At 44.9% G+C, this 27,940-nt stretch overlaps 2 protein-coding genes across 11 annotated transcripts; one reads left to right on the plus strand and one right to left on the minus strand.

Annotated features, from left to right (window-relative positions):
- Positions 1–21: 21 nt before the first annotated feature.
- LOC100119023 (inorganic phosphate cotransporter) lies at positions 22–17,353 on the minus strand. Of its 2 annotated transcripts, none has more exons than XM_008207002.4 (7): positions 17,051–17,353; positions 6,682–7,118; positions 6,327–6,414; positions 5,583–5,809; positions 5,077–5,226; positions 3,627–4,001; positions 22–2,905 (listed from the first exon to the last, which is right to left on the minus strand). In XM_008207002.4, exons 1-7 carry the CDS (start codon positions 17,151–17,153, stop codon positions 2,681–2,683), a joined length of 1,605 nt encoding a protein of 534 aa, XP_008205224.1. In that variant the 5' UTR covers positions 17,154–17,353; the 3' UTR covers positions 22–2,680. The 2 variants fall into 2 exon arrangements, with proteins under 2 accessions (XP_008205224.1, XP_001602874.2); XM_001602824.6 differs by lacking the exon at positions 17,051–17,353 and adding an exon at positions 8,174–8,751.
- LOC100119059 (glutamate receptor 2) lies at positions 8,965–26,796 on the plus strand. 9 transcript variants are annotated; one of them, XM_016984147.3, is made up of 14 exons: positions 8,965–9,293; positions 9,778–9,856; positions 9,927–10,121; positions 10,359–10,437; positions 18,467–19,108; positions 19,906–20,174; positions 20,237–20,510; positions 21,041–21,449; positions 21,852–21,967; positions 22,652–22,822; positions 23,346–23,584; positions 24,558–25,044; positions 25,525–25,725; positions 26,476–26,796. In XM_016984147.3, the coding sequence occupies exons 7-14, from the start codon at positions 20,239–20,241 to the stop codon at positions 26,519–26,521; spliced, it is 1,941 nt and encodes a 646-aa protein (XP_016839636.1). In that variant the 5' UTR covers positions 8,965–9,293; positions 9,778–9,856; positions 9,927–10,121; positions 10,359–10,437; positions 18,467–19,108; positions 19,906–20,174; positions 20,237–20,238; the 3' UTR covers positions 26,522–26,796. The 9 variants fall into 9 exon arrangements, 8 of the variants coding, with proteins under 8 accessions (XP_016839636.1, XP_031783537.1, XP_031783539.1 ...); XM_031927677.2 differs by having other exon boundaries at positions 18,467–18,639; XR_004344720.1 differs by having other exon boundaries at positions 18,467–20,174; positions 24,558–25,395.
- The last annotated feature ends 1,144 nt before the right edge of the window (positions 26,797–27,940 follow it).

Raw genomic sequence — 27,940 nt, forward strand, 5'->3', positions numbered from 1 at the left:
AGGAAAATGAAAAAGCAGATATTGTTTTCTAAAGTGGAGAATATTTTTATTCAACTGCACTATTATATTATCACATCTTTTGCGATTTCAACAATAAAAATATACAATGAAAATTTTACAACAAAATATATAGAGCTGTTACAAACTGCCGAATAGATTATGTACATATACTGCTGCTTTAATAGTGATAGTAACTAAATGTACAAAAATACGAACGGCTTGTTCGATTGTACAGGCAAAACTTGATTTTTACCAGAAAAATAACTTTTTTACCATTCGAATCAGCGTTTCATAAAAGGATTAGTTTATCGATCCTTTGAAATAAACTGAGTTTTCGATTTACACATTAAGGCATCCTAAATAAAGGAGTTAGTAAGAACTGTTCGAGAAAATCTTTCTGATAATATTCGATTACGTTATTTTTTAATGCTTTTTCGTGTTAACCATATATCAGTTTAAAACATTTCCAGCAGTATGTGCAATTTGATTGAAACGCTATAATATAGATTACAAATGTACGTAATTGCTATGAGCAATCCAGGAATCACAGACCTCAACAAGATTGACAAACTGCATTATTCTTTCATAAAAAAGAACTGTAAACAAAATTTTCATTTTTTCATTTTTCAAAAATCTACATCTACTTCACTTATACAAAAAAAGTCGATCGCTGAATTAAGGCACTTGTAACGATCAACGATGTAGAAAAATTTCTGTCTTCCAAAAATCTTAAGACGTAGCAAATCAGATTATTTTGTTCATATTCTATTTATTTGATGTTTTTCATAGCAGAAAAACGTACGAATCATTCCTGAATCAAAGTTCGACCGCTCAAAGGTTTATACTGATTGAATTTTAGCAAACAACTGAAAATTCTAGAGCCTTTTGAGCAAACATACATACTAAAATTGCAAACATGATTTGAGAGCTGAACTTGATTGGCGAAAATGAACAAACCACTGAAGCGCAGTATTGTAATTTGAAAATTTATGAAAAAGACACATTTAACGCATTAAATAGAATGCGCTGTAAAAAAATTATGTCAATTTTTCGAATCTTTACATAGTAAAAATCGAGTAAGAAAAACGAGAAATAAGGTATTCGGAAAGACTCGAACCATTTTTTTTGTTTTATAAAAAATCCATTGAAACAGCGGAGATTTATATAAATGTGCGTTTTATAAAAAAATTCGCATTGTAACAGTTGCCATTATAAAAAATGCATCTCTTTGTACGCACGCTAATAATTATGAAAACAATTATCGTAACTCAGACGCGCATTTGTGTCTGTGTGTGTGTGTGTACACGATTGCACACATTATACAACAGAAAGCGAAAGGGTGAGAGCAATCCGATAAGGTATTCTTTTTTGTTTTCGCATTTCAACGTAAACGTATAAATATCTACTATATAGTAAATTATTGAACTAGGATCTATAACTTAATAGGATCTTAAGGGTAAAATATCTACAAAACGTGTATACAAAACCATCTACGTATACCGGCGTCGGGAGCGAAGCGATATGTGCAACTCCCACCGATTACGAAGCGGCAGTTACAGATGAAAAAAAAACTTAAGGTTTTTTGTATTTAAATATTTTTCTCGTTTGGCGAACGTGTAGCGCGCTCTACCTAATACTGTTGCCTAGTCGTCGTTCGTTTTCTAGATTCGGTGCACAGGAAAAACATGCAGATATACTTCCATCATTCGCACGGCACTTTTTGTTTGTTTAACTGGCGCGTATTGATACACATCTTGTTTCGTAAATTTTTTGTTTTTAAATTGCAGCACGGAGTTGCGTGAGCCTCGGGAAAATAAATTATACGTGACCGCGCATATTTTGTAATTTTGAACGATTACTACATAGGTATGAACAATACTTAACTATGTATCGTATCGTCGCTGAGTAAGTCGAATATTCATACATAATTTTTTTCCTAAAGTCGCACTTCGAGAAGGCACGTGAATAAGAAAACAAGTGGCAGCGATTTTGCTTCTAACCCATCGTTTTGCGCTGACATGGTTTTTAAATAATATTCCTAACGAATTCCGTTGTAAAACAAAATCCTAAGAACTTGTGCATACAAATTACTCGCTACCAGCGATGATATGTAAAGACTTTTTACGCGACAGCAAGATGTATAAACGCACCATACGCGTATTGACGACTCACGCACGCACACGCACACACTCTTTCTCTCCTCAAAAACCACATTGCACAATTCATTTCCATTAAAAAAAAGTCGGTTTGCGCCGCCTCTAAAAATATATATTACATTATACAAAAAAACAGAACTAGAGAAACGCGCTGAACGAAGCTTCACCGAAAAGCGTCGCATGCTCGCGAATTACACAAGAGCCGCGCCGGCGCGCTTTTAAACTTGGCAGCTCGCAATGCCGAAGGGAATGAATGCACGAGTGCAAATACACACCAGGTGTGTATAAGGCGAAAAAGGTGTTTATATACAGTCGCGAGAGCGGACGCAGGGGTGGCAAAGTTTTATAACAAGTCGGCAAGCCTGACTATTTTGAGATATGACTCTTCTAATCCCGAGTAGTCCGATGCTATCTCTATCGTACACGCGTCTCAACTCTCTCCGTCTATTTGCAGGCGGCTTATCCGTTGCGTTATTTATATAATAAATTTATAATGACGATCCATTTGAAAATGTTTAGTTGTGTCAGTGACGAGTTTCGCTTATCGTCTTGACGCTCTGGAGTTGATGCTGGTGGTTTAACTTTTGCTGCTTCTTCTTGTTGTCACTTTTCTCCTTGAGCTCGGAGTCTCGGTCGGGATTGTCCCAGGACTGCCTTTGGCCCGAACCGAAGATTATGTAGAACGTCGCGCACAGCACGTAGATCGCCGCCGACAGCACAAAGACTATCCTCCACTTGGCCTGGGTCGGCTGCAACAACAGTTTTGTTTTTAGATGAATGAATCGTTAGAGGAGTTTGTGCTTGCGTGTGACGGCCGAAAGGGAGTATATATGCGTATTTCGACGTTTGTTACATTTTAATAATAGCAACATCGGATACGCCTCAAACTCCCGAGATTTAACTGCGGTCGGTTAATTTTGATCTTGGCGTTTTCCAAAAGTGCGCGTAATATAGGTATTCGGACGACAATTTAGTCGTAAATTGCCGTATGACGAATGGCTAGTGTTTTTAAAAAAAGTAATAAAGCAGAAAAAAAGTCATAAGTGGAAGTTCGATAAGAACAAAGGAAATACATATTTTGAAATCAGTGACCTTGATAGATTTTCATGTTATAATTAATTAAAACAAAAAACTGGTTCTCACCCGTTTCGCGCAATACGCGTAAGCTTTCGTAAATCGTTGAAAAGTTATTCTACAGGTGTATACGGCATTTCCTCGAAAGTATCAAAATAAATATTCAACGCTATACCGGTAGTAGACTAATTATAATTTACGACTAGAGAACAGTTTCTAGTGACTTTGGTACTAATGCTTTTTACGGACATGAGAATCATCGTATTTTTACCAGCGCCTTGGAAGGTTAGCAGTCTAATAAAGAAGTTGGAGATACAGCTTTGCGGAATCACGGCAAGAAACATCTCGACTTTTAAGTTTTAACTTAAAATTTTTTAAATAATTTTCTTTGCTCACCGTTCCAACAATGATGTATCCAGCAGTGATTGGCGCCAACAGACCAGCCAGATTTGCCAAGCAGTTGGTGAAGGACATGAGCACACCGGCGAACCTTGGTGAGATATCCAGATGATTGACCTTGAATCCCGAGTAAATACCGCCATTAAGTCCAACTCCAATGGTTAAGAGGGAAACAGTGAGCCAAGGGCTGCATCCAGTGTACGAGGCGGCAACGAGAGCTACTGCAGGGCCGAACTGACCGATTCCGTTGATAATCTTACGGGTGATTGTGTGGTTGAAGCGGCCGCTCGAAATCATCCAGTCGGCTACGTGCGAGATTACCATTGAGAACAGCCACATGGCAAGATAGGGAAGTGCTGAGACCAGGCCGTTCTGTAGGAAAGAGAGAGAATTAATAATTCACGCACGAATCTCTTTTTTCGGATTTATCTTGAGAAACAATAAATCATGCGATACTAAGTATAGGTACACGGTTGTGAAACTGTCGCCGCGCAATTAAGTAGCATCACCATTCAACGACGAATTCTAATTTCTATCGGTTCAAAAGTTTTGAAACCAATCCGGTATAGATGGTCGCAACTTGTGTTACGTAAACAGCATCGGAAGCTGGTTTCTCGTTGCACATCATTATCGAAATGGCTTCTATTAATCATTGGCTATTTGAACGGTAGCTGGATTGATTGATCGACTGGGCGCAGTAATAGGCAAATTAAAGTAGGAACAGTGTCGAGCAACGCTCCTACATCGTTTCGCTTCCGTTAAACAGAGAAATCAATAGATACCCAGCAAAAAAACAAAGACTCGCGAAAGAACAATTAAAAATACTCGTAACGCCTTGCAAAACAGCCGATTTTTATATCTTTTTATATCTCTGCGTAAAAAGAGTGTAGAGAAGCGTGATGCTGCGTTTTATCACAACCACTTAAATCCGCATAAATCAAACCCGAAAAACAGCTGATCCCTCGCGAAAAGATGACCGAGATTTATCGCGGACCGGATGCGCATCGCGATTCTTCCATTGCGCAACGCTAATTAACGACGCGGAATTCTGCGCTATCTCGCAGCGAAAAAAAACGTGCGTGAATGCGAAATTGTAAGAAATGATGCAATGCCGCTTTGTATCGTTTAAGAATAAAATTAAGCATAACAAGGAAGAAAATGGGCAGACGTTCGAACCGAGTTAATAAAACGGTTTGCAGTCTATAATTGGGCCGATTTTTGAAAATGACATCGTCCGATGCCAAGAAACTGATTTACAGGCTCAGCGACAGGCCGAACGCGCGCGACTCGTATTGCCATAAATAACAATTATTAGGGAGCGCGTTTCATGAACTCTAATTGTGGTCGCTCGTCCGTGCTGATGTCATTAAAAACCGCTCCTCTCCTAAAAGCGCCGCATTGATGCTTATTGATAGCGCTTATCGCTCTATCGTTGAATCTGACTCACCGACTTGATGTTGAAGTGGAGGATCTGTTTCATAAAAGTTGGCAGCTCGGTCATGAGCGTTTCGTATCCGTAGTTCTGACCCATGTGGGCGATGAGAATAGCCCAGAAGGGCATCGAGGTGAAGATCGACTTCCAGGGCACCGGTGGCGACTGTGGATCATAGAACACATCCGCTCAATTAGTCACGCAGAGCGGACAATTGCGTTTCATTTTCACAAAACTCTATGTAATCTGGTCCCGGAAGTGCGGTGTCCAGCGGCCGCAAATTGCGACTCGATGTCATCGAAACAACAGCGACATTCGTCGCTAATCGTCGCCGACAATTGGTCGCAAATTGTAGGCGCTGGATCCGCAATCATCGTCAGGCCGCACGCACGAAATTTCTTCCTCGTTGCGTGCGTGCGTTACTTTGCAGCCTCGAAAAGCTACGCGCGTTACGTAACGCGAAGCTCCGACTTTCTGGTTTTGCAAAGTTCAGTCTGAGCGGGAAGAAGAGAAAAAGTTACCGATGCGCCGGCATTGCCCCAGAGCGAGCTGAGAATGTACTTCTTCTCGTCGTCGCTGATGCGTGGATGACTCTCGGGATCCTCGTGAACCATCAGCAAGAAGGCTACGCACCAGATGGTGCCGACTGTGCCGAAGACGTAGAAGATCGACGGCCAGCCTCCGGCAAAGCCGTGGTCTGACAGCAAGCCGCTCAGCGGCATAGATATTACCGTTCCGAATTGGGCTCCTGTAAAATAGAAGTTCTCATTAGTCCACTGAGCCGAGGGAAGCAGACGTTGGCGGGATGTATCTCAGGTGGTCGATGGAGGAGACTACTGAAGTGCCTACTCATGATCTCGTGACGAATTAGCGACTAGGTACGAATTCTGCAAGAATGAAAAGTCTAAAAAAGTGTATGTCAGAGCATGAGTAATGCTCAAACGATGTGCATGAGTTATTGCCTCGCACTTAAATAGTCAGCGATGCAATAGTGGGAAATGCTTGATTGATTTCTGGCGAGTCAATTCCTGCGTGTGCATGATTGTGCAGAATTCTCTCGGGCAATTTATACAAACGTGTGTGCGACAGTGTGTACCAAGTCATCTCTCGACAGACTTCACCACGTCCAATATCATCATCATAGACATAAATGTTTAACTCTTACAATAGGACTGTGACTGTACCCCAGCGCTCGTCAACTAAACTAGCCTGCGATCCAGGATTTGAGATACACCCAGAGGATTGACACTAGAAGCAGCACTCACCGGCGTAGACAAAAGCTCCCATCCTACTCCTCTCGTTAGGTGGTACCCACTTGGCCAGCATAGCGTGCGTGCAAGGCACGATGGGACCCTGCAATAGGGATAATCCATTCCTAGGGGGGGGAAATACAGCCGAACAATCAAAAAAGCGTTCATCCTCGCATAATCGAGTTCGCTTTGTGAACGGACAATTTACAGTTACTTCTCAACAATTAAGCTAATTTAAGCACTCGCTCTCTTGCTAACAGAGGGGCATTCGCAGCAAGAGGGAGAGTGCCAGTTCAAAATCAAAAACAAGAAACAAGAGAAAGAGAGAGAGAGAATAGAAAGTGAACTGAAACCAGATCCTGGTACTTACCTCTCCAAGCCCTTGGATGAATCTCACCAACATGAGCCAGTAGTATCCCCATTGCGCAGAGATGGGCACCAGCAGTCCAAAGACAGAGTTGATCAGCATACCTACTCCCAGGAAGTACTTGGAGCCGTACCTCTTGGCCAGTATTCCAAAGGGTATCTGTGTGAGTACGTAGCCGTAGAAAAACGAGCTAAGCAGGTAGCCTTGCAAGGTAGCATCCCAGGCAAATTCTCCATCCGAACTGCTGCTGGACTCGCTGGCATTAACGTAAGGATTTTCGGAGCATTCGCTGGTCTTGGGCTCGTCGTCGTGCTGGCTGATGATGGCCGAATGATTGACCATAGCGACGATCGCCACCGACATGTTGGTTCGCATAACGTAGGCATTGGCCATGCCCAGGAAAAGCATGAACGTGACGACATGTCTCGTGCCTATCAGAGCTGGAACATGGAATAAAACAAAATTCATTCATTTGACGAATCCTCTACTCGAGTGTCCATATTCTTATTTTTACGTAATGATGGTGCTGATACGCCGGGCGGCCGATAGGCGGGCGGGCGGGCGGGCGCGCGCGCGAGGGATAGGTTACACGCCAAGGTTGCCGAGTCTTGGCGAGCCTCCAGCGTCGGAAAAAGAAACAACGTCACGACTGGCTCCGATATCATTTTCATCCAATTTCGCATTAACCACGTCCGAGTGGTGTGTCTACGTACACTCGCTCGAGAGCACCGGAGTATCTCTTTAGGTGTATATGTATACCTACAGTAGAGTTGAGCCGGTAGATAGGGTCAAAGTTCGATACCGATGCAACAAGCCGCGGCTTCGGCGGCGCTGCATCATCAGCGTCGTAAACTCGGCAGCGGGCAACAGCAGCCGGCGAGCACGTGGCCAGCGGCTGACTGCCTCCCCCTACTTTCTACGCTGTATACTTGTTAGTTATCTTTCAGCCCTTGCTGCTCATTACAATATATATATATATATATATATATATATATATATATATATATATGTGGAGCGTGTTTCCACAGGTGCGCGTAATTACATGCGTCGCGAAGCGATAAGTCTCTCGCGTGAGATCCTCACGCGAGATTAGATATATACAGCAAGGAGTGTCTGGCTCTCCGTATACAGGCATAAGTACTTGAACTTGACGCCGCGCAAGGCGAGCGAGTTATACAAGAGTATAGAGAGAGAGCGAAAGAGAGAGAAAAGAGCGACGACAGGTAGATCGCAGGTGAGAGAGATGGAGTTGCTCCGCTCGAACAGAGATCAGTCTCCTCTCGTAAAAGGCGAAAGGTCGGGGACTTTAAAAATAGGCACGTGCTAGAGCGCCGCGGCGAGAGAGAGAGAGAGAGAGAGAGAGAGAGAGTGCGTTGGCGCGCGTAATGGCTGTCGCGCGACTGCCCCTCGTGCGTATACGTATAGGACGTAGAGTGAGTGAACAGTCGCGCTACGAGTATTGAAGCAAGAATAAGTGTATGACCGGCGTTGTTACCTTTGCTCTCCTGGTGAGGGGGAAGCTCGGGCTGGGCTATAGCCCTGTCGTTCTCGTCGAGGCCCGGCTGCTCCCAGACGAGCACGTGCCCGTTTCCGTTCCTGCTGCTCATGCTGCGCGCGCGAGACGGCCCCGACGACGGCGGAGATGATGGTGCGAGACGAAGAGCAGCGCGCGAATGAACGGCTAATATTACTTACTGCACGCAGTTCAACTCGTCGAGGCGAACTGATGCGGTGCACCACTGCGCGAGCGCGCGCCACTCAAAGCTCTCTTTCGCTCAAAGCGCGCGCCGCCGTTGCGCGAGTATGCGTGCGTTATATATATTATGTATATACACGCACACGCACACACACACACGAGAGCAGCTGTCTGCAGATATACTTTTATATACATATATATGTATGCATATATGTATATATACCGACGCTCGGCCGACCGACTGCTGATGCACACTAAGCTGTCTCGAAAAGCGGCTGTCGCGACGCGAAATTTTTCTCTCCCTCTCGCCGCGCGCTATATCTCTACACTCGCAATCTCGCAGTAGAGAGCGAGAGAAAGAGGAAGAAGAACTGGTTGCCCGCAGACTGTTCGCGTATACTCGGCGACATGCCGAGAGACTTATATATAGGTATATAGGTGTGCGAGAAGGAGCGAGAGAGAGAGAGAGAGAGAATGAGCGAAACTGCGGGGGGTGGGGGGGGGAGCGCGCGCACTTAGCTATACCGCGGCTGCAGGGGATCGTAGAATGCCGGACAGAGAGAAGAGCACGTGCTCGCGACGACTATTGCTGGCGCCGCCTGCCGGACGTGCGCTTGTATTTTCCTCGCGCAGGTCTTCCTTTCCTCTCCTCTTTCCTCCCCACACGTGCTTCTCCGATATACTTATTTTAGTTTACGTGAGCGGGACGTATGGTACACGTACACTGCACACCGATACGTTATTATTAATGTATATATAGCGCGAAAAAGCCTCGCACGACATCGTTGATGCGCTCTATGCACACGCGAGGTGAGCGTGTATTCGGCGGGAGCCGGCGAGACTGCAGTCAGCGACGGAATTAGGCGGAGAGCACAAAAATATTTTCACCGCTGCATGCGATTGTTGGGGGAAGGAGAGTGTAAGTGTGTGTGTGTGTGTGTGTGTGTGTGTGTGTGTGTGTGTGTGACACGAAGAATTCGTGCGGTGGTATAGAATTGCGCGCGGATTACGCGAGAGTGTTCATGGCAGCGGAGAGGGTGCAGTTATCTCTTTCGCTCTTCTTTCATAATATGTTTTAATGCACGAGTCTCGTGAGTATCTCGGGTCTCATGATGATTGCGCTGTAATGCAGCGAACGAGGCGTGCGATTATTACTGTTCGCGATCGCGTAAGGATGACGCATGAGAGAGAGAGAGAGAGATTAGCGAGACGAGTGTGTGTGTGTGAGCAGGTTACTTCACGGATTTTATAACGACTTTTCGGGCATTTTGCAATTCCTTATTGCGTCAGCTCATAGTCTGCTCACGCGAAAACAGGATTAGATTAGATTTGATCGGTCGATACGAATTGGCGAATCGTGGCTTTTTGCGACTCTTGGAATACTTATACGTTTCTTTTTTTAGGTGCTGAATCCCGATTATCGAGCTGACGAGGGCTGATCCTCAGAGAGTCTCAGCGTTACCAAGAGAAAAAAGTCAAATTGTGATTCATAATATACCAGTAATATCGAGCGTAGTCTACAGCAATGTACTAATCTATAATTAATTTGCAGGCGATAAACGATATCATTAAACGGTCATCGCTTCAAATTGTTCATTGAGGAGACACGCTGTCGCACACTGCTGATGGCGCATCCATCATCGTTTCCGAAAACGTTGCGTAACGTCCGTTTGCGTACAAGCTGCATTTTTCGTCTTGTCGCTAACACACACACACACACACAGACACAGCATGGAAGTACAAGCGAGTAGGTATACCTAATACTTATACACACGAGATATAAATCGGCATCAGGCTATTTAGAGTAAGCGAGAAGGAGAGATGCGACATTGAGCAAACGGCTTCCTGGCACGTTTTTCCGGCTCTAATAATAATACAAGCGTTTGATACCTTCATCAGGTCGAGAGCGCGCACGCATATGCACGCGATCGGCAGCAACAGGTGCGATATATGCTATACCGATACGTTTACATACGTGTTCTAGGTGCAGGCGAAGGTCGACAATGTACAACGAAATAGGCAGTGGAAGAAGTATAGAAGAAAAAGGAGCGAACGATGATGGGGTAATTGAATTTAATCTGCGAAAGCAGGATGTAGACGATTTGCTGATTGACCGGGCGACATGCTAGCCACACGACAGCGACGGCTGAGCTTCTTCTTCTCTAGATTTTATACAGTCGATATATGTATAGATACGCACATCGCAGTATAGGTGTATATAGATAGTATAATGTAATGGATCGACTTTCGTTTGCGATACGCATCACGTGCGTCACGTATGTACTGTGTGTACAGTGGCTCCTCGCGAATATTCGCCAGAGCTGCGTATATAGAAGGTCGCATTGCGCGAGGAATGCCAATCAGCGTAAAAAGGCTCTGCTTGCGTGTGCATGTGTATACGTATACGCCATGTTGGGCGACTATGTCTTTTAGTATAAGGCTTTATCGCGTCGCCTTGTTCTGGCCATTCAGCTGCTTAGCGCGAGTGCGAAACTTGGATTCCGTGCGTGTATATGCCTCGAGTTTATCGTTGCGGTTTCCACGCCGAGATTGCTCTTTCGGGCTATTTACTTGAGTTGAAATTTATAAAAATTTTCTTCCATTGTATTTTATGTTAATTTTTAATCGTCGTACAGTGCTGAGTCATTTGTAACAGGAACGCACAATGCACTCGAGTGCATTAAGTACACAATAAGCGCGCGAGAGAAAATAAAAAACAATTGATAAGGCCAAACGATGAATTGCAAAAAGTTAAAAATATAACGCCAACCTTACTTTTTCGCGCGTCATAATTATTTCGGGTGGCATTCATTCACCCTCGGAGCGCAAAATATTCTTCACAGCGGCCACGAGTTGTTGAGTTTAGATATCATCCCTCTCTTATTCGTTAGGCAATCATTCACTTATCTACGATCTCTCGCTCTGTCTCTCGAAGCCAATTTCTCGCTTTCCGTCTGCCCTGTTATCAACATCAATATTTATTAAGTATTTTAAATTGCTTCGTCGTCGTGCGGCATCCGAAACAATGTACATGTATATACGAGAGCGATTGCTGGGCGGTTGACACAGTGATTTTTCGCCGACTACACGCTTCAATTATAAATAACTTCGACACGATAGTATACGAGATTCTCTTTAAGCAGGCGGGAAGTTTAAAGAATCAAAAGTCAGAGGCGACGACGAAATCAATTATCGCTATGTATACGACGAGCCGTAGTCCTCAAGGTCCCGGGTCAGTTACCTCGTGTCGATCGAGAACAGGATTCCGCAATTGCGTAAACCTGAATTCCGCGTGCGATATATTTTTCTACATAGAACAACCGGATATGTATCATCGCTGCGTTGGGAGAGAGGAGTATCGAACCCGCGCCTAAATTTCGGACACTCCCGCGCAATTACAACGTGTTCGCACACCTATGTGTGTATAAACATATATCTCGGGGGGTAAACGAACCGTGTCAAGGCCGAGTCGCTCTGCAAATATAAAGCTCTAATCGTCACGAGTCAGTGCCGATTCAGGGTCGTGTGTGCGTCTCTTTCTATCTTTCTCAAGGGCCTGTACCGGACTTTTCCGGCCGGATGAGTCGGACACTGTATGTCTCTGTACGTCTGTTGTACACGTCGATAATTGGGATGTTTGCGCGATTCGCTGTGTATGTACACACTTGCGTAACGAGATCAGATCGGATCTTTTGTGCGAAAATGTTGTACAGGAGCCTTGGCTTGTCGAGTATCGGGAAATCGCGAAGCTGAAAGATGGATCTATTTATAGGTGCGTTTCCGGTTGTCTGATTCAGTTCAAATTGTAAATCGAAATTCAAGATCTATTTTTCACCTTTGCGTATAAGTAGTTGAGCGTTTACTTTATCGCTTGGTATCGGAGCTTTTTTTGAAAATACCGATAATTTCATTGTTGTTATCTTGTGTGACGGCAATCAGTCTGACGATTGCAACAATATCAGATATCGCGTATTGTAATTAGGAAATCTCACCGTCGCGTCTCTTGCATTTCTTGGATCGTATTTTAATCTCGAGCCCGCGACGCCGTACAAGTGCACGAAACAATAGCCGCGACGCGAAATTTGCAGAATAGCCAACAATACCGCGCTCTGTGTTACAGCGCTGAGGAACGCGATAATTACAAGCTGCGCGAAGGTCGATACGGTTTTTCATCGAATCTCACACTCTTATATCGTTTATGGCTCAACGATTTTATCGCGATGTTTTGTTGCCAAAAAGCCATTACGAAATCGCGCACTTCTCGCTGCTGCATGCAAATCCGATTCTGTCCGTGTAACGCGGTTTTTCCCCGTAGTTCGATTAGGCTAATTGCCTGCTTATAGCCGAGCATCTAATCTCCGCAATCAATCAATTACGCAACGCATCATCGAGGCATTTCTTCCATCGAATCTTTGTTGTAGATATATATGTAAACAACGCTTTTTCCCAATGAGAGAAACGCCAACAAAATTGACGGCAATAAGCCACTTCCGATCTTTCTCTCTCTCCCTTTCTCGCGATTATCATCTCTCAAGTGTATTAGCGACGAGAGATCAGCAAATCGAGCGTTTCGAATTATGCCGCGCTCCGAAAGTTCGCGGCTTTTCTTGCAAGTATCTGCGAGTAGTGATTGCGAGAAAGATCGAGAGAGAGAGAGAGAGAGAGAGCGCGGACAAGAAGCGTAGTTGTGCGCCGGGGAATTCCATATTTCGCGCGGGACCACTTTCACCGTGTCCTCGAATATATTATACACAAAAAACAACATAGCGAAGCTTTGATTTCTTGTTCGTATGTTATACCGACACTAAACGGAAAAAGGGTCGGACTTTTGCATGGACTATAAATTTGCGCAAGTATTTCGGGAGGCGGGCTCTCTTCTTCGAATTCTCGCTTGAAAATAGCGAGAGGCGAAGAAAAAGGCTCGAGTTAACGAGGAACGATAAATTGTAATTCATTGAATTTTCCGTCGCGGTTAAACCAACAAGCGTGCGTTTAACGAGCGCTCGATGAATATTAATTTAAACGCGATGAGCTTCCGCGCGCGCGCAAGAGAGAGAGGAGAGAGAGAGGGAGATGAACTGCGGGATAATAAAAGTTTATCTCAGGAAATTTCTAGGATTAAAATTTCCGATCCGCGGGTATTATAAGCGTATGCGTTATCTTTGCGTTTAAGAACTTTCCACCCGCGCTGCGCGGAGACACAGAGCCGCCGTAAGCTAAGCTCGTAAACAGGCGTCAAATGTACAGCTAAATCTTGATATTGTAAAATTTGAATTATTTTTCCATCGCGCGCGGGCTTCCGTTGTGTATTACATTGTTATTACATTGTCTCGCGATTCCTATCGCGCATGTATATAACATACCTTCGAAATAAATTCTGTTCATCGGGGCTAATTGGTGCAATTGACTCGTGAATTTGATTTTAATCGTCGGCTCAATTCTTTCTCTCAGCTATTTCGAGTTACGCGGAAGTTATTAAGCCCTTTTGTATTTCAATTAGCTCGGTGTGCGTGACGTCAGCTCGTGATACACATTATACCCAAGTGTCGTCTGGCTTATTAGCAATTTTGCAATTAGACCTATCTATGAGTTTCGGACGTCGAGGCGCGATCAGCATCGCAGAAATTCGACGAATTGTTCAAGCCTGCGCACACGTCGTGCATAGTTTTATGTAACGAAGGAATGGCCGCAGCAACTACACAATCCAATTACACGGTGCAGCGGCAGCATCATCAGGCAATCAATTACGGCACGCCGTTTTTTCCGCACTTCGCGTCGGAATTAGTTCGTCTCGAGATAAGGATCTTTATAGCAACAATTATGTCCACAGACTGCACGCTCGCGCAGGTGTAAACAGATGGCTTTTGGTGGAAATTTCTCGCTCGTATAATATCGACATATATATCGGCGGAAGAGATCGGCGCTCTTTTTTTCCATACGCGCGTGCGCGCCGGTGAAATTCCGAGACACGCGATAAATTTATACGATCTTGCGCTTTGTATGTACGGCGCTGGATTTTTCATGCGTCTCGCGGCTAAAAAAGCATCGTCTGTTATACTGCGATTTCGTCCTTTATAATGTATAGCAAGGTTTTCTTCGAGCTCATCCTCTCGTTTGTTCTCGTGTCTTGCGCAAGAATAGCCGCTAAAACAAAGCGGTGGGGGAAGGACAGACGGTAAAAGTTGGCTCTGCTCGGCTTTTCAGAGGTCATTAGGAGGAATAATCGAGGCGTTAGGTAATGACTCGTGTAGCTTTTGCGGAACTGCGCGATTTTTTCGCGCATAACTTTCCAAATTCGCTGAGATCACTCCTTTTTGCGTATTACGTCAAGTTCGACTTGCGATTACACACAGGAGCTTACGGAATAACTTTTGCGCGATCGAACGCCGCAAAAAAAAAACCTATTAACAACTGATTCATGCTCGAAAAGTAAATCCATCCACGAGTGCAGTCGTAGGCAGACTTGCGTCAAGACACAGCGGATTTTTCAATCTCCTCGCCACAATGGAAGTAAGCGTAATTGCACACATCAGTGTTATATACCACCAGCCAACGCGTGGCAACGTTTTTTTTTTTTTTATTTCCGTGTACACACGCGCGAGTATATGTATAGTTAATTGCATAATGCGCGAGCCAATGATCGTTCGATATAAAGATCCCGACGATCTCACTTCTTTTTGCGCGCGCGTGCGAGTACGCGCAGGTGGAGTAAAATTCCGCGATCGACAATTCCTTCGTATGTGAATTTTTATGCGCAGATATTGAGCGACGAGAGCTGAGAGAGAGAGAGAGGGAGAGATAATTCGTTCTTGGACCGGTTGGTCTACGCGTGTGAGAGGCGATAATTTAACGTCTTCATTGAAAACACGACAGAGATAGCGCGGGAAATCTGTTGTTACTTCATAATTCATTACGAGTCTGTTACTGGAAAAGAGAAGTCGGTATGTCGATATTACTAATACGAATTCTTGGATCGGAGTTACTAATGATCTAGCTGCTTTGGAGAATAATTGATTTTCTCGCTAATTGCTGACGATTATTTGCTTTTCATGACACGTTGCTGGTTGTTAGTGCATTTTTTTTCTAGTATAAAACTATCTTTAACGCGAATTCTAATCCACCGTATCTTTTATCAACAGGATGTAAGAGCAACGATTTCAAACTTTCCTCTCCAAGAATCAAGAGCACACTCGAGCACCTGAGTACCTCGACGACAGTAGCTGGCTAATTTATTGACTCCGTCGTCTGATTGAACGATCACTGATTGGCTAAATTTATCATCGTCGCGCAACGGCTTCTTTCTCCAATAACTCTCTCGGCCGATGGAATCCGTGCACGAGTCACTTGGGGGGGGGGGGGGGGGTGCTGTACGCATGTATACGTATGTACACACATCAGACGTATAAGTATCAGCGGGCAGGCCTACGAGCGAAGCCCGATAAGCTATCGGTGGTCTCGATTTGTGCACGTGATACAGAGACGAAAATAATAATTCGGCGGAAACTTCTTCTCAACGACGACACATGTCTGCGCACGCGATGAAAAGACACGAGCTAGGAATTTGAAAATCGTTATCTGATCGGATTTCTCCTTATCGGAACAGAGGATTCGATAGAGCGGTCTATTGACGCACACCTGATCGATATCGATTTAAAGGTGTCGAGTAGGGATTAATCGACGTTAATTGACTGCTAACGGAGAAATCGTTAACGTTAGTTCTGAAAGGTATTCTTAACGATAAAGCACCGAAATATCGAGAGATACAAGTGTCGGCTTGCAGTTCATGCGTCCAAAAATAAAATTATCAACGAGGGTTTATCAATCCCGCACACTGTAACATCTAATATCTCGCCTCCGTTTATTTTCACCGATTATATACACGTTCGCATTTCGGCCTGTTCTCGAGCGCCAAATACATCCCTTTTGCGACGAGCATTAAATATGCACATATATAATACACGCGTATTGACGACCTCAATACGATGCCACCCACGTGCGTAATACACACGATCGCGAAGCCAAAAATCGGCAGACGTCGAAGAAACAGCACACGGGTCTTTGTAACATTATAAACGTCTGTCGAAATACCGATCTGACAGCGACGATTAGTTTGCGAGATGACAAACGCGAGCCTTTCCTTCCTTGCATAATTCGCTAGAGTTCGGAGAAAGAGCCAGAGAGGAGAGAAAGACCGGTTCTCGAGGTGTATGCGTGTACGCTCGCGTATGCAATCGTCGCGAATTTAAGAATCACGTGTGTCGCATATGCGCGAACACGTGCAACGATCTCCGGAAATTAACGACGCCACTTAACGACGATTGCTTTTCTCATAGACACGTATTATTGTAGAGATAGAAAAGCGGAAGCACCTTGAGCTGGAAAACGAGAAAATTGTCGAGGGCGATCGCTGTCGAAGCGCGCGCAGCATACAAATCGGCAACGAAAAAAAGTCCGCTACGTCATGTATGTATCGCGCAGCGTGGAGTGCTGGCTATCGAGCGAATCGAATAAAAATCAATTTAAGTATAACGAGCCGCTCATTATGTTGTATTATACCGTCGCCGATCTCGCGTCGCGCATGCAAAATCGGTCGCGGCATCCCGATCGATCGGATTGATGGAAAATCCCTCGCAATGTTTGCACACTGCGCACAGATAAAGCTCTCTCTTTACTCACATTTCGGCGGTGGTACCTCCGTCTCGAAGGTGTCGGGCTGTTGCTTGGTGTTGACCGGATGCTCGAGCTTCCGGTCCATCTTGCCGTTGCCGTTCTCCAGCATCTCGTCTCGTAGCGTCTCCAAGATCGGCGACAAGTTCGATACTATGTGTACCGTCGTACAGCTGATGTGTATATACTCGATACCGCTTGTAGGCTTCCGCGTGCTTGTGAGAGCTCTGTCGAAACTGGCGCGCAGAGCCGCCGGCGCGCGATACTTCACGGCTGTCCCGGCCCCACTCCTCAGGCGCCAACGTCGTCGCGCCCCCACCTGTTGACTATACACTCCGCTATAAGACTCTATACGATCTGATCTACACCTCTCTCTCTCTCTGTCTCTTTTCTTTTTCGTCAGTCTGTTTACTTTGTATTATCCTGTGCTGAGAGTCCGGTGGGGTTGTTGGCTTGTCTCTGGAGGAGGAGCTCGAAAATTCCATCGCGGAAAAACCGAGTGAAAGTGCGAGTTATTCTAGACCGTCTGGCGCCGAGATTCGCTGGATCGTGTACACTGCTTTTCGAGAGAGCTATTAGGGTCAAGTGTCACTTGGCGGACGGATGTGCGCTTTATCTGATCGAGTATGATCCCTCGGGAGGCTAATTGTAGCAGGGAGAGGATTGTGCACTGGGAGAAAAGCTACAACGAGTTTTCTCGGGAACAGGTTTTTCTGCGAAGGCATATACAGAGGCGCTTTATCCGGGGCCAATAAATCTCCGAGGGTTAAGAGGAAAGCCGTGTCTGAGAATGAAGAAACATTAGGCTCGAAAAACTTGTCGCTTTGGGAGGAGGGGCTTCCGACTGGTTTTTTCGAGGACTGAAAATTCATGCCGATGTGTATCTATATCTGTGGCAAAACGACTCGACACATAATGCGTGTTTTTGAGATGTTCAGTTTGAGGCAATGATGCAGAAAATGCCTCGTAAACACTGATTCGAAAAGAGAATAGCTTTATCATCGTTTCGTTCAGAATTGGAATAACAAAGTTTTAAGATCTTTCAGCCAAAAAATCGAACTAGAAATCGTTTTGCCGCAGAAGCTACAGACGATTCGTATACACTTTAAATGCAAACGTCTCATTTGTGTTTTTTTTTTTAATTCGATGCAGTTATACCCGTGGAAAATTGCGTCAGCCGAATTCAACTTGTCTTTTTTTTTCCTCGTATTATCGTCGTTACGACACTTTGCAATGATCAGGTTTCGAGTTCGCTAAGCTTTTTCGATCTTGAACACATGTATCCAAACTCAATTCTGTCACTGGAAGACATTCGATTCGCAGCCTTACTCGGGCGATCGAGTCGAAGATTTCAGTATTCGATACGCGGGACTTACCGAGTATTATCGGTCGATGAATTTATTTACATCACGATTTTTTTTTCAGGGATATTCAATGGGACGACGCTCTTTGCACACGCATCACAATCGAGAGGACGAAAACGGCAAAAAGCGACTCGGCGCATAAAGCCAATACTTATAAAGCAGCCGTGATTTCGCATTGCGACAACGTTTCGGGGAAGCATTCGCTTCGGCGTTAATAAAAATAACTACGGGAAGGTGTGTTCTCGTTTTCGCCGAGTATATACGAGTGTTGTGCATGGAGAAAAAACGCCACACCAACACGCCGGCATAATCGTCCGTCATTAGTCTATCCCATTTACATAGGCTTTTTGCCTCTGAACTATATATACTCCGTAGAGTCTGTGCGCTTACACGCACATAATCGGTAAGCGAATGTGTACTTTATCGCGCTCATCTCTCGTAATGGTCAGAATTACTCTTCTGCTTCCATTGTGCAACGAGAGACAATTAGGCACTTCCACTACTGATAGCGCATATTCTTTGACGATATATATGTATCGGTGATATAGCAGTGCCGTCACCTTGACGATCTAGTTTCCTCTAGATTGATACACAGCCCGTTGCATGGGACTAATGAGACAAAAGTAGCCGATTTTCTTACACCAGAGCAAGAGAGACAAGAGTATAATGGTCTTGTTATTTCGCGCAACCTCCGAGTGCCCGTGTAAGTACTGCGCGCCAGATGTGGAGCGAAGCAATCCTCGTATTGTAAACAGTGTGTGCGAGGGAGTCGGTATATAAACTGATTGATCGGCTGAAAGAATGTTGAGAATTAATCGCGAGTGTCTGTAGAATATTTACGTTTACACGGACAGGTGGAATATGTACCTGCGACTGGTGAATGGCTTATCGTCGCTTTTCTCAAGTTGTGTATCGGATGTGCTCGATCGATGCGAAGGATTACCGCAGGAAATTCTTTTTTCTCGCGTTTTACGTCACAAGCGTTACAAATTCTTGCACAGCGCAAAGCCCCTTTCTCATCGTTCGGCTCTAATCCTTACTAAAGCTCTTCTCTCCTATCTACTGCGAGAATAAGACACTCGGGATTACATACGACAGCTCACTAATATCTAATCTGACGATTCGCAACTATGATGAAGGCACGCAAAAACGTTCATAAGCCTATGTTTGCAGAGCTCGACGTTGTACAATATGCCGTCCACCTGCTGTTCACGCGGTAAATTTCTTTGTGCGAATATGCGAGGATCGATCGCGAGACGTGCAATTACGCCGTGACTTTCTCTCCGCACCGCAATGCGCTATGCGTCTAATGTCTCTATAGTCTATATGCAGACTTGTACGGCTGTACGGTAATTCCGAGAAAGGATGCGGACTCGAGCTGAATAATAAATTACGAGTTTCTGCGCGCTTCCGATTCGGCTTTTGTTTATTTCAGGGTATATGTAAGAAGGGACATCACGTCGATTGTGTGTAATTTTTTTCTTACTTTCCTCAATGCAGCTTTTACACTGAATGTCGGGTATTTTGCGCAAAGTGTACTGTTATACATCGAGCCGTACACGCGGATGACGAGTCTGCAGCGTTGAATCTACCGAGTGTGGAGCTACATAATAGTATTCAAATTATTCAAATGGAATTCGCTGGTACATTACGCACGAGCGATGCGGAAGTCGTGATTTTTATTCTTCGTACATACATCGAGAGCCCAGTAGCTTCTGTCTCTGTATAGCATAATAAACAAGAAGATCGCGGGCATTTCTTCGAGCGAAGTACGTACGATTCTTTCGTTTCTACCGGTTCTTTATCGTTTATTATACATTTGTATTCGCAGGTATGTCGCTGGTGCTTCTCCTCCTGCTCTGCTACCTGTCAACGCTTTTATCGGCTCCTGCGACGTCTTCAAAAACGAGCGACACCGGGAGACTGGCGCGTTTGCTGGAATACGCGGGTCCACTGTATTCCGGAGCTTTTTCTATGGTCACGAGCTTCAGCTGTAGCGACGTCGATGGTAGATTCGAGCTGCTGAGAGATCTGTCCAGAATTCAAGTCGGGAGCAACGTTCTCGACTTGGAGAAGAGCGTCGACAGGCTTTCCGAGATTGCATGGTTTTTATCGCGCTTTATCACGCAGCGATAAAGCTAATTAGTTATAAAAATAAAAAGGCATAAATTTCCGATAAGCGACGCGTTAGCGCTACAAAGTATATTAAAAATTATTCCCTAGTAAAACCGATAATCGACCGGTACCGAAGGTCGAAAGAAGCGCTTCTTCTAAATAAAAAAGCAAAAACCTTCTAGCGCTGATTTACACAGTCGTACATCTCTCTTTCTCGACGCTAGCTCGCAATTCACGTTTCAACGATGAGAGAGTTAAAGAGGCTGTGAGCCACTGCTCCTAATTAACGGTCTGCCACATCAGCTTATGTTCGCGCGCTGTTTGCTTAAATGATAATTATTTCAATCGGTCTGTCCGCGATTCGTGACTGCCGAGTGTCGTTTTCATTGTCGCGCGTGTCCTCCGTGTCGAAGAATCATGAGAAATAATTATAGCCGCCTGTAAACGCTTCGTTTTGCAATCGCGTATTAATAATCTCGCTGACACAAGTATACGAATTATTATAAGCCTCGTGTTTCAGGGAAAAAGGCTACGCAGGTCAAAATGAGATACCCTCAGACGCTCACCGCGTCCTGTTCACCCTTGACCTGGACTGTCCGAAGATCGACGATTTCATCCGCAAAGCTGATCGCGAATACATGTTCGCAGCGCCCTTCAAGTGGCTCCTGACTCAAAGATCAAACGATACTGATGACCTGGTCTCGAGGTTCGCTGAGGTCGGAGCTTACCCTGACAGCGAGGTGACCGTTTGGCAGAAAGAGACCGGACAGCTGCTGTCCATTTATCGCACCAATGGGAACAACGATCATTTGATCGAAGATAGAGGGAGTTGGATGGAAGAGGACAGGAGGATGCTGGTCGGTGATACCAATGTGACGTCCAGGAGGAGGAAGAATCTTGGCGGAATAGGGCTCAAGTCGTGCCTTGTGGTTTGAATGGTTTTTCGAATATTATTATTCTGAGAGGAGAACGAGACTTGTTTTTGCTCGCGGTAGAACTAAAACTTTGAACGAATAACGGTATGACTTACCTAACAAGACGAACGCGCATCAGAATAGATAAATTCAGAGTTAATAAAATCTCGCGGTAAATACACCAGGAAGCGCATGTTCGAGCATTATCGCGATCGTTAATCTTCCTTATGACATCATTACACGTCACTTAGTTCAGCCACATCGATTGATATATTTATAAAAATTGCCATTACAAAGTAAACAACAACTTTAAAAATTAAATGTAAAAGTATAACGTTCTCCTCCCAGTGGGCAACCGACGCTCGAAGCTTAATAAAATCCCGCGCGTATAATTGACGTTGATTCGATCTGCCGCAGATCACCGACCCGAATACTATCCATCACCTCGACGACTATCACGACAAGCACATTGACACGATCACCAAGTGCAACTACCCCTGGGTCTTGATTCTGATGAACATGCTCAATGCCACGTTAGTATATGCAAAGTCTAAATTATCTCGCTGTTTTCGATGCAGCTCGTCACGCGCGACATTGTAAGAGGAAGAAGACTTTTTAATTACACGCGCCACTGTCGTATTCCGATTGTATCGCTGTTGATTTTTGCCATCCTTGAACCTCGATTGTGAAGTTCATATAAAAGGCGGTGAATTGTAAAAAAAGTAAGACATTAATCTGTATCTGCTCTTTCTGTCGCTCGTAGAAAATCGATGATCAATAGTTCACGTAATCGGACATCGCGCTACGATCATCCGGCGGTTGAAGTACCGCAATATATACTGGCAAAATTGATCGGGAGTCGCGATCCGAACAATCACGCAAAAGAGTGGCTTTATTTAACTTCGTTATCGCGACATGTGGTATTTACCGCAAAGTGTATATAATTAGCTGTCGAGTGAATCTCTCGGTGTCTTTTTTTATTGTACTGGACTTTTACTTTTGAAGGATCGGTAAATAGGAGTGTTGTATTTTTGAAGCCGTAGACTTTTATGTCTCGCTTTACCGCTTATACAGTTGAAGACTCGGTTAATCGCATTCTTCGAAATGATTGAATCGTGTTAGTTTGTTTATACGTTTGCTCGTGCTGATAAATTTTTATAACTCAAACAGATGCGCTGCGATACAAGTCTTTCGTTTTGAATGTTCTTTCTTTGCAGGGTCACATTCGAGCCCGTAGGCAGCTGGGGCTACAAAGGCCCGAACGGCTCCTGGGACGGGATGATCGGTATGCTGCAACGCGGCGAAATCGACTTCGGCGGTACCGGCTGCTTCCTTACACCCGAGCGCATGGGCGCCATCCAGTACATCTCACTTCCAACGCCAACCAGGTAATTTTCAAGACCACATCAAAAGCCTTTTTTCACGAGGCTCATACATTGGCGATAATTAGTATTCACGCGGCGATTGGCGAATTTTTGGAATTTCGGCTCAAAAGACTCGTTAGAGACCGAGTGACGCAATGGCTTTTTATTGTACGCGGAAACATACATGTCTTCCGAGTAGGAAAACAAGCTGTGATCTTGTGTTATGCAAAATCGGCGTTCGCATAGAAACCGATATTTCGGCATTCGGTATTACGGTGTCAAAGCATTTCGTAAACTGTATATAACGAGACCTTTTTTTGCGCAGCAGACATCGTGACTTTGAGAATTTTTTTCTTCTGAGATAATAAATCGCCGATGCCTAATCAAGCGGAACAATTAAATTAACGCGATGACAGCCGATGCTCTCGATTGAACACCGTGTCTGATGTTATCTCTGAGTAAACAAAGCCTGCGTGTCAAGTGTTCGAAAAACGAAAATTTCCCAGTTTAATCCGTTTACTGAGCCGAATGATTGTAATTCTTCAAGAAACCGCTTCATCTTCCGAAGACCACCGCTATCGTCCGTCTCGAATCTGTTCAAGCTGCCCTTTGGCAACTCGGTCTGGTTCGGTAGCTGCGCTCTCGTGATTATTCTGATTACCATGCTGTATCCGGCGATGAAACACGAGTGGATGCAGTTCAACGAGGTGGAAAAGGCTCGCGAACCCATACCGCCGAACCTCAGCGACGATCTCCTCGTCATCGTTGGAGCTGTATCTCAGCAAGGTATGACCGATCGTTTGGCGTAATTGTAATTAAGGAAGAAATGGAAATGTTCTAGAACACCATCATCGTTCCGTCATACCCCATAAAACGCGACACTCGCCGAGCATTATACTCTCGCTCTCGATATCTTTACGGCGGCAATAACGAGAGTGAGCGAATGTTTTTGCGCTGTATTTGCACACTCGCTATGGCTCCGCTCAAATTGCCAGCAATTCTAGAACCTTCCAAATTAATCGTCAAGCGTTCAACGACACTTGGCTTCTAACGTCTGTATACTCTCATTATAACACCTGAGCTCACTCGGCCGTGTCGTCACGATGGTTTTGTTTGTGCCGAAATCGATTTTACGGCTTATAATTCCTTTCTTCGTAACCGGGCTGCAGCTCGTCGGACGACCGGTTTCTAGAATAGACACGAATATCGAAGAAAGTAATTTCTCTTTTTTTTTCTAGCAGAGAAGCTTATTCGTTACATTTACACCGGTGTGCAGATTATCTGAAAAAAAACCACGCTTCCCCTCGTAATTTAACGATGGGCCTTGAGTCGAACGACCTTTCTCAAAACTACGTGTAAAAATGCCATTATGTACAAGAGTATTATAGACGCGGGAGATCCCTTGCGGTTTCGGATGTTGTATAACGCGAAAAAATTGCGGTCACAGCACAGGTATACGTATATAGGTGTACCAACTACATGGCTTACCGAATATTCGCGTGCCCGCTATGCCATAATAATCCGATTAGGTAAACTGTCGTAAGTCGCGCACGTCGGGTGTTTTATGCTCGCTCATCAAGCCGAGAGAGCTTATCTGCACTAGACGCCTTTGATTCTCCGGCAATAATACTCCGTGTATAATTGAGATGTTTACAAGGAATCTTCCGAATCGTCGTAGCGGAGGAAATCATCGCGTAACCGAGTCGTCCTTGGCCGATGATCGTTAAAGCTCAGAAATGTTCGATATTGTATATTCAAGGTTCCTGGTACGAGCCTCGATCGGTGTCCACGAGGATAATCGTCCTGTTTGGTCTGCTCGCCGCCTTGAATCTCTACGCGGCCTACACCGCCAACATCGTCGCTCTTCTTCAGTCAACCACGGGGTCGATCAAGACTCTGCAGGACCTTCTGGACAGTCCTCTGATGCTGGCAGCCCACGACAACGTCTACAACCGGTACTACTTCAAGTCCTTCAAGGATCCCATACGTCGGACTATCTTCGAGGAGAGAATCGAGCCGAGGACGTCGAAGAAGACCAACTGGCTAACGATCGAGGACGGGATCGAGAAGCTCAGAGGAGGATACTTTGCGTTTCACGTCGAGCTCGGCCCCGCTTACAAGCTGATACAGGAGAGGTACGAAGAGGACGAGAAGTGCGGATTCCAGGAGATCGACTATCTGAACGTCTTCTACGCGCACTTGGTCGTTAGGAGGAGGTCACCTTACTTGGAATTGCTCAGAGTCGGGTGAGTTTCAGCGACTGTTTATACACGCAATAAAGGATAAGAGAGACGACGAATGATTCTGCACAATTGCGACTATAATAAACAAAGTCCACACGCGTTGCACAACCCGAGTCGAAACTCACTCGTGAATTATCTCGGCTGCATCGAAAAATCCTGCGCCTGTAAATACAACGCGTGTGACTCAGCGCACGCACTAAAAAACAACGATCCTCGCTATTCCACGTCCGAAAAAAAATGAAGAAAGCGAGCACGCACGCATTCGCGATGAGAGTTCGTTGCCCTGACCCAGTAATCCCAAGGAAGCAAAACACTGCGTGCTGTGTATCTCCATCGTATCAACAAGCTGTATAGGTATAGTATACCTGCACGACTTTCTATTATATATATATATGTGTGTGTGTGTGTGTGTATATATAGTGGGCAAAACCCAGGTCAACAGGAAAGTATTAAATTTATTTCTCTCTTCGACATCGCGAGCAGGGCTATGAGGCTGTACGAGACAGGCATGAGGACGAAAGATATAAATAGGCTGTACACAAGGAAGCCGGAATGCGGTGGCTCATCGTCCAGAAGATTCCTGAGCGTCGGTCTGGCCGAATGTTACGGAGCCTTCTCGACTCTCGGATACGGTCTGGCGCTGGCCCTGGGGGTGCTTATCGCGGAAGTCGTTAGCACCAAGTTGTAAGTGCGATGAAGAAATTTTCACTCGTCGCTATAAGCGTGTAATTGCGACGCGTCATGACGACGCAAGTCTGCGCTCAATCCAACAGGATTAAGGAACGTCCCACAGAACAGATATAACAATAATAGCGCGACGATGCATTTAAAATCTTGGCGACAGACATTCTCATGCGTCGTGATCGAATTGCGCGATGAATTGCACGCACTCGATAAAAGATGAGCAAACTTTGACCGGCGGAGATTTTCAGCTGTGAGAGATTAAAGTGCTGAGGGAAATGAGGTTTACGTCGTCCCAGCCGATAAAGAAACAAAGAGAAACCGCGGAGACCGAAGGCAGAAAAGCTGGATTCATTGCGATTGCGTCGCTCTGTATATAACGGAGTGTAATATAGAAATACGAGCCGTGTACGTGAGGGTAATTCCCGATTACATGCAAACGAAGTCTTCGATTAGCGATCGATTGCGATATCGCACCATTAGTACTCGATATTCTATACGTAAATATACGAATTTCAGAGCGACCAACGGCACTTTCCGTGTTTTCTTGTCTCACATTTCGTAAATCATTTTTCCAAACGAGACGCAGATAAGATACTAAAAGCAGTCTCGCGGTATTGCGTAATACGTCAAATTTTACCTACAACGTAATATCGCTTGCATCGTATATATACCAATCCCCCCCCAATGAATTTACGAAAATAGCCAACTCGAGTGCGTAAATTTACTAATCAATCTATTGCATTCCCGCAGAAAAGTCCGCTGCAAGTCATCCCAGCTCAGCAGTACGAATTATTAGTAACTCATCGGTAATGGAATGCGGTTCACGCCTCCACGAGCTCACCTATACACATCTCGTGAACGATAAGATAAGCGGTATGTCTGCACGTGCTGTTCAGCGTCTCCTCACGCTTAGTCAACAAAGCCGCTCGTGATGCGAGCCCCCGAGCAATTATACCCTCGACTCGTAGACGATGATTATTCATTTTAGTGAAAGACCGATATTTATAATACGTATTACGCACTAGGATTTCGTCGCCAGCGATCAATAAATCAGAGCCTATAAATATCGTTTATTTGTCTCTTTCCTTGAACATCCTTGTACGTGTAACTGCTCGAATAAAGGAGCTGTGTTGCGCGAGCGGCTGATTCGACTAGATCTGCCAGAGGAAGAAAGATTATATAGTGTGGGATTCACGCGATGGGATCAATTGTACAAACAGATGACGAATCGCGAAGCATTTTTTCTCCGCACTTTCGCCGAGTCGGACGTCAATTTCGCGTTTACTGCCATATCGCGCAATTACTTTTTTTCTCCGAACCGCGCGTAGCTCGTTTTGCGATCGTCCTCGTGGCTTCCAGTGATCCGATTTGCGATTATCGAGATCAAACGCCGGCGGAAGCAGTCGTGGGAAGCTCGTCGTGGCTGCAGTAACACAGCAACTCTACTGACGCGCTGATTTGATGTTAAATCTCGACGAGCAAATCAACGCGAATGATGAGTATTTATGTTGTTGTAGGGGAGACCGAGGACGATTTGCGTTTATATTGTTCGGAATGACGATCTCTTGCGCTTCTGTTTCTCTCCGACTGCAGTGTGTATATTTTTAAATACAATTAAAGAGAACTTGATTTATAATCGTCGTGATTACGGATATAGTCATTGACATAATCGATGAGCTCCTGTGTAGGAACGGTTGTATAGTATAATGTATACATTGTACAGTATAAGTAACATAATGGTTTCGAGAAATGTAACCACTTCGTGCTAATTGTGGCGTAACTTTTATTGTAACGAACAAACAGAGATTACGCCTCATTCTGGCTAATATAATAAAACTTTAATTATCCTCGAGGTGCGCAACACGTGCCTATAACGAGGACTAGTCTCGCGATAATCACTTATCATGTTCTTTGTAAACGCCGCTTCTGAAATAATGTCTTATCAGCGTCTTCGAGAATTTTATTTAAAAAATTTCAAGCGTGGTCGAGCACGAAATTTCGTTCAGGTGCGAACCAGACGATGATACGCGGTACTCGTGTACTTGAGAGTGAAAAATTGAGTCTTCTCGGTATAATAACGGAGCAAATGTAATTAGCCGATTGTAATTTATTCGCATTCTTTCGTGCTGCGGTACATATTTCTTTCGAACGCCGCGGCTGTCGGAAAAACTCAAGGCTCTACGCGCGGCGGCGGGTAGTCTCCTGAGTTTATTTA

Source organism: Nasonia vitripennis, chromosome 3, assembly GCF_009193385.2.
Source record: "Nasonia vitripennis strain AsymCx chromosome 3, Nvit_psr_1.1, whole genome shotgun sequence".
Lineage (NCBI taxonomy): Eukaryota > Metazoa > Arthropoda > Insecta > Hymenoptera > Pteromalidae > Nasonia > Nasonia vitripennis.

Bases quoted from the DNA above. Each gene is read 5' to 3' on its own strand.
- LOC100119059 (XM_031927679.2), top strand. From the start codon at position 20,239: ATGTCGCTGGTGCTTCTCCTCCTGCTCTGCTACCTGTCAACGCTTTTA. The intron at 21,450-21,851 runs GTTTGAATGGTT...GATCTGCCGCAG, and splicing joins GGCTCAAGTCGTGCCTTGTG to ATCACCGACCCGAATACTAT. The intron at 21,968-22,651 runs GTTAGTATATGC...CTTTCTTTGCAG, and splicing joins ATGAACATGCTCAATGCCAC to GGTCACATTCGAGCCCGTAG.
- LOC100119023 (XM_001602824.6), bottom strand. From the start codon at position 8,285: ATGAGCAGCAGGAACGGAAACGGGCACGTGCTCGTCTGGGAGCAGCCG. The intron at 5,227-5,582 runs GTAACTTTTTCT...TATGATCCACAG, and splicing joins GGGGCAATGCCGGCGCATCG to TCGCCACCGGTGCCCTGGAA. The intron at 4,002-5,076 runs GTGAGTCAGATT...TCTTTCCTACAG, and splicing joins TCCACTTCAACATCAAGTCG to AACGGCCTGGTCTCAGCACT.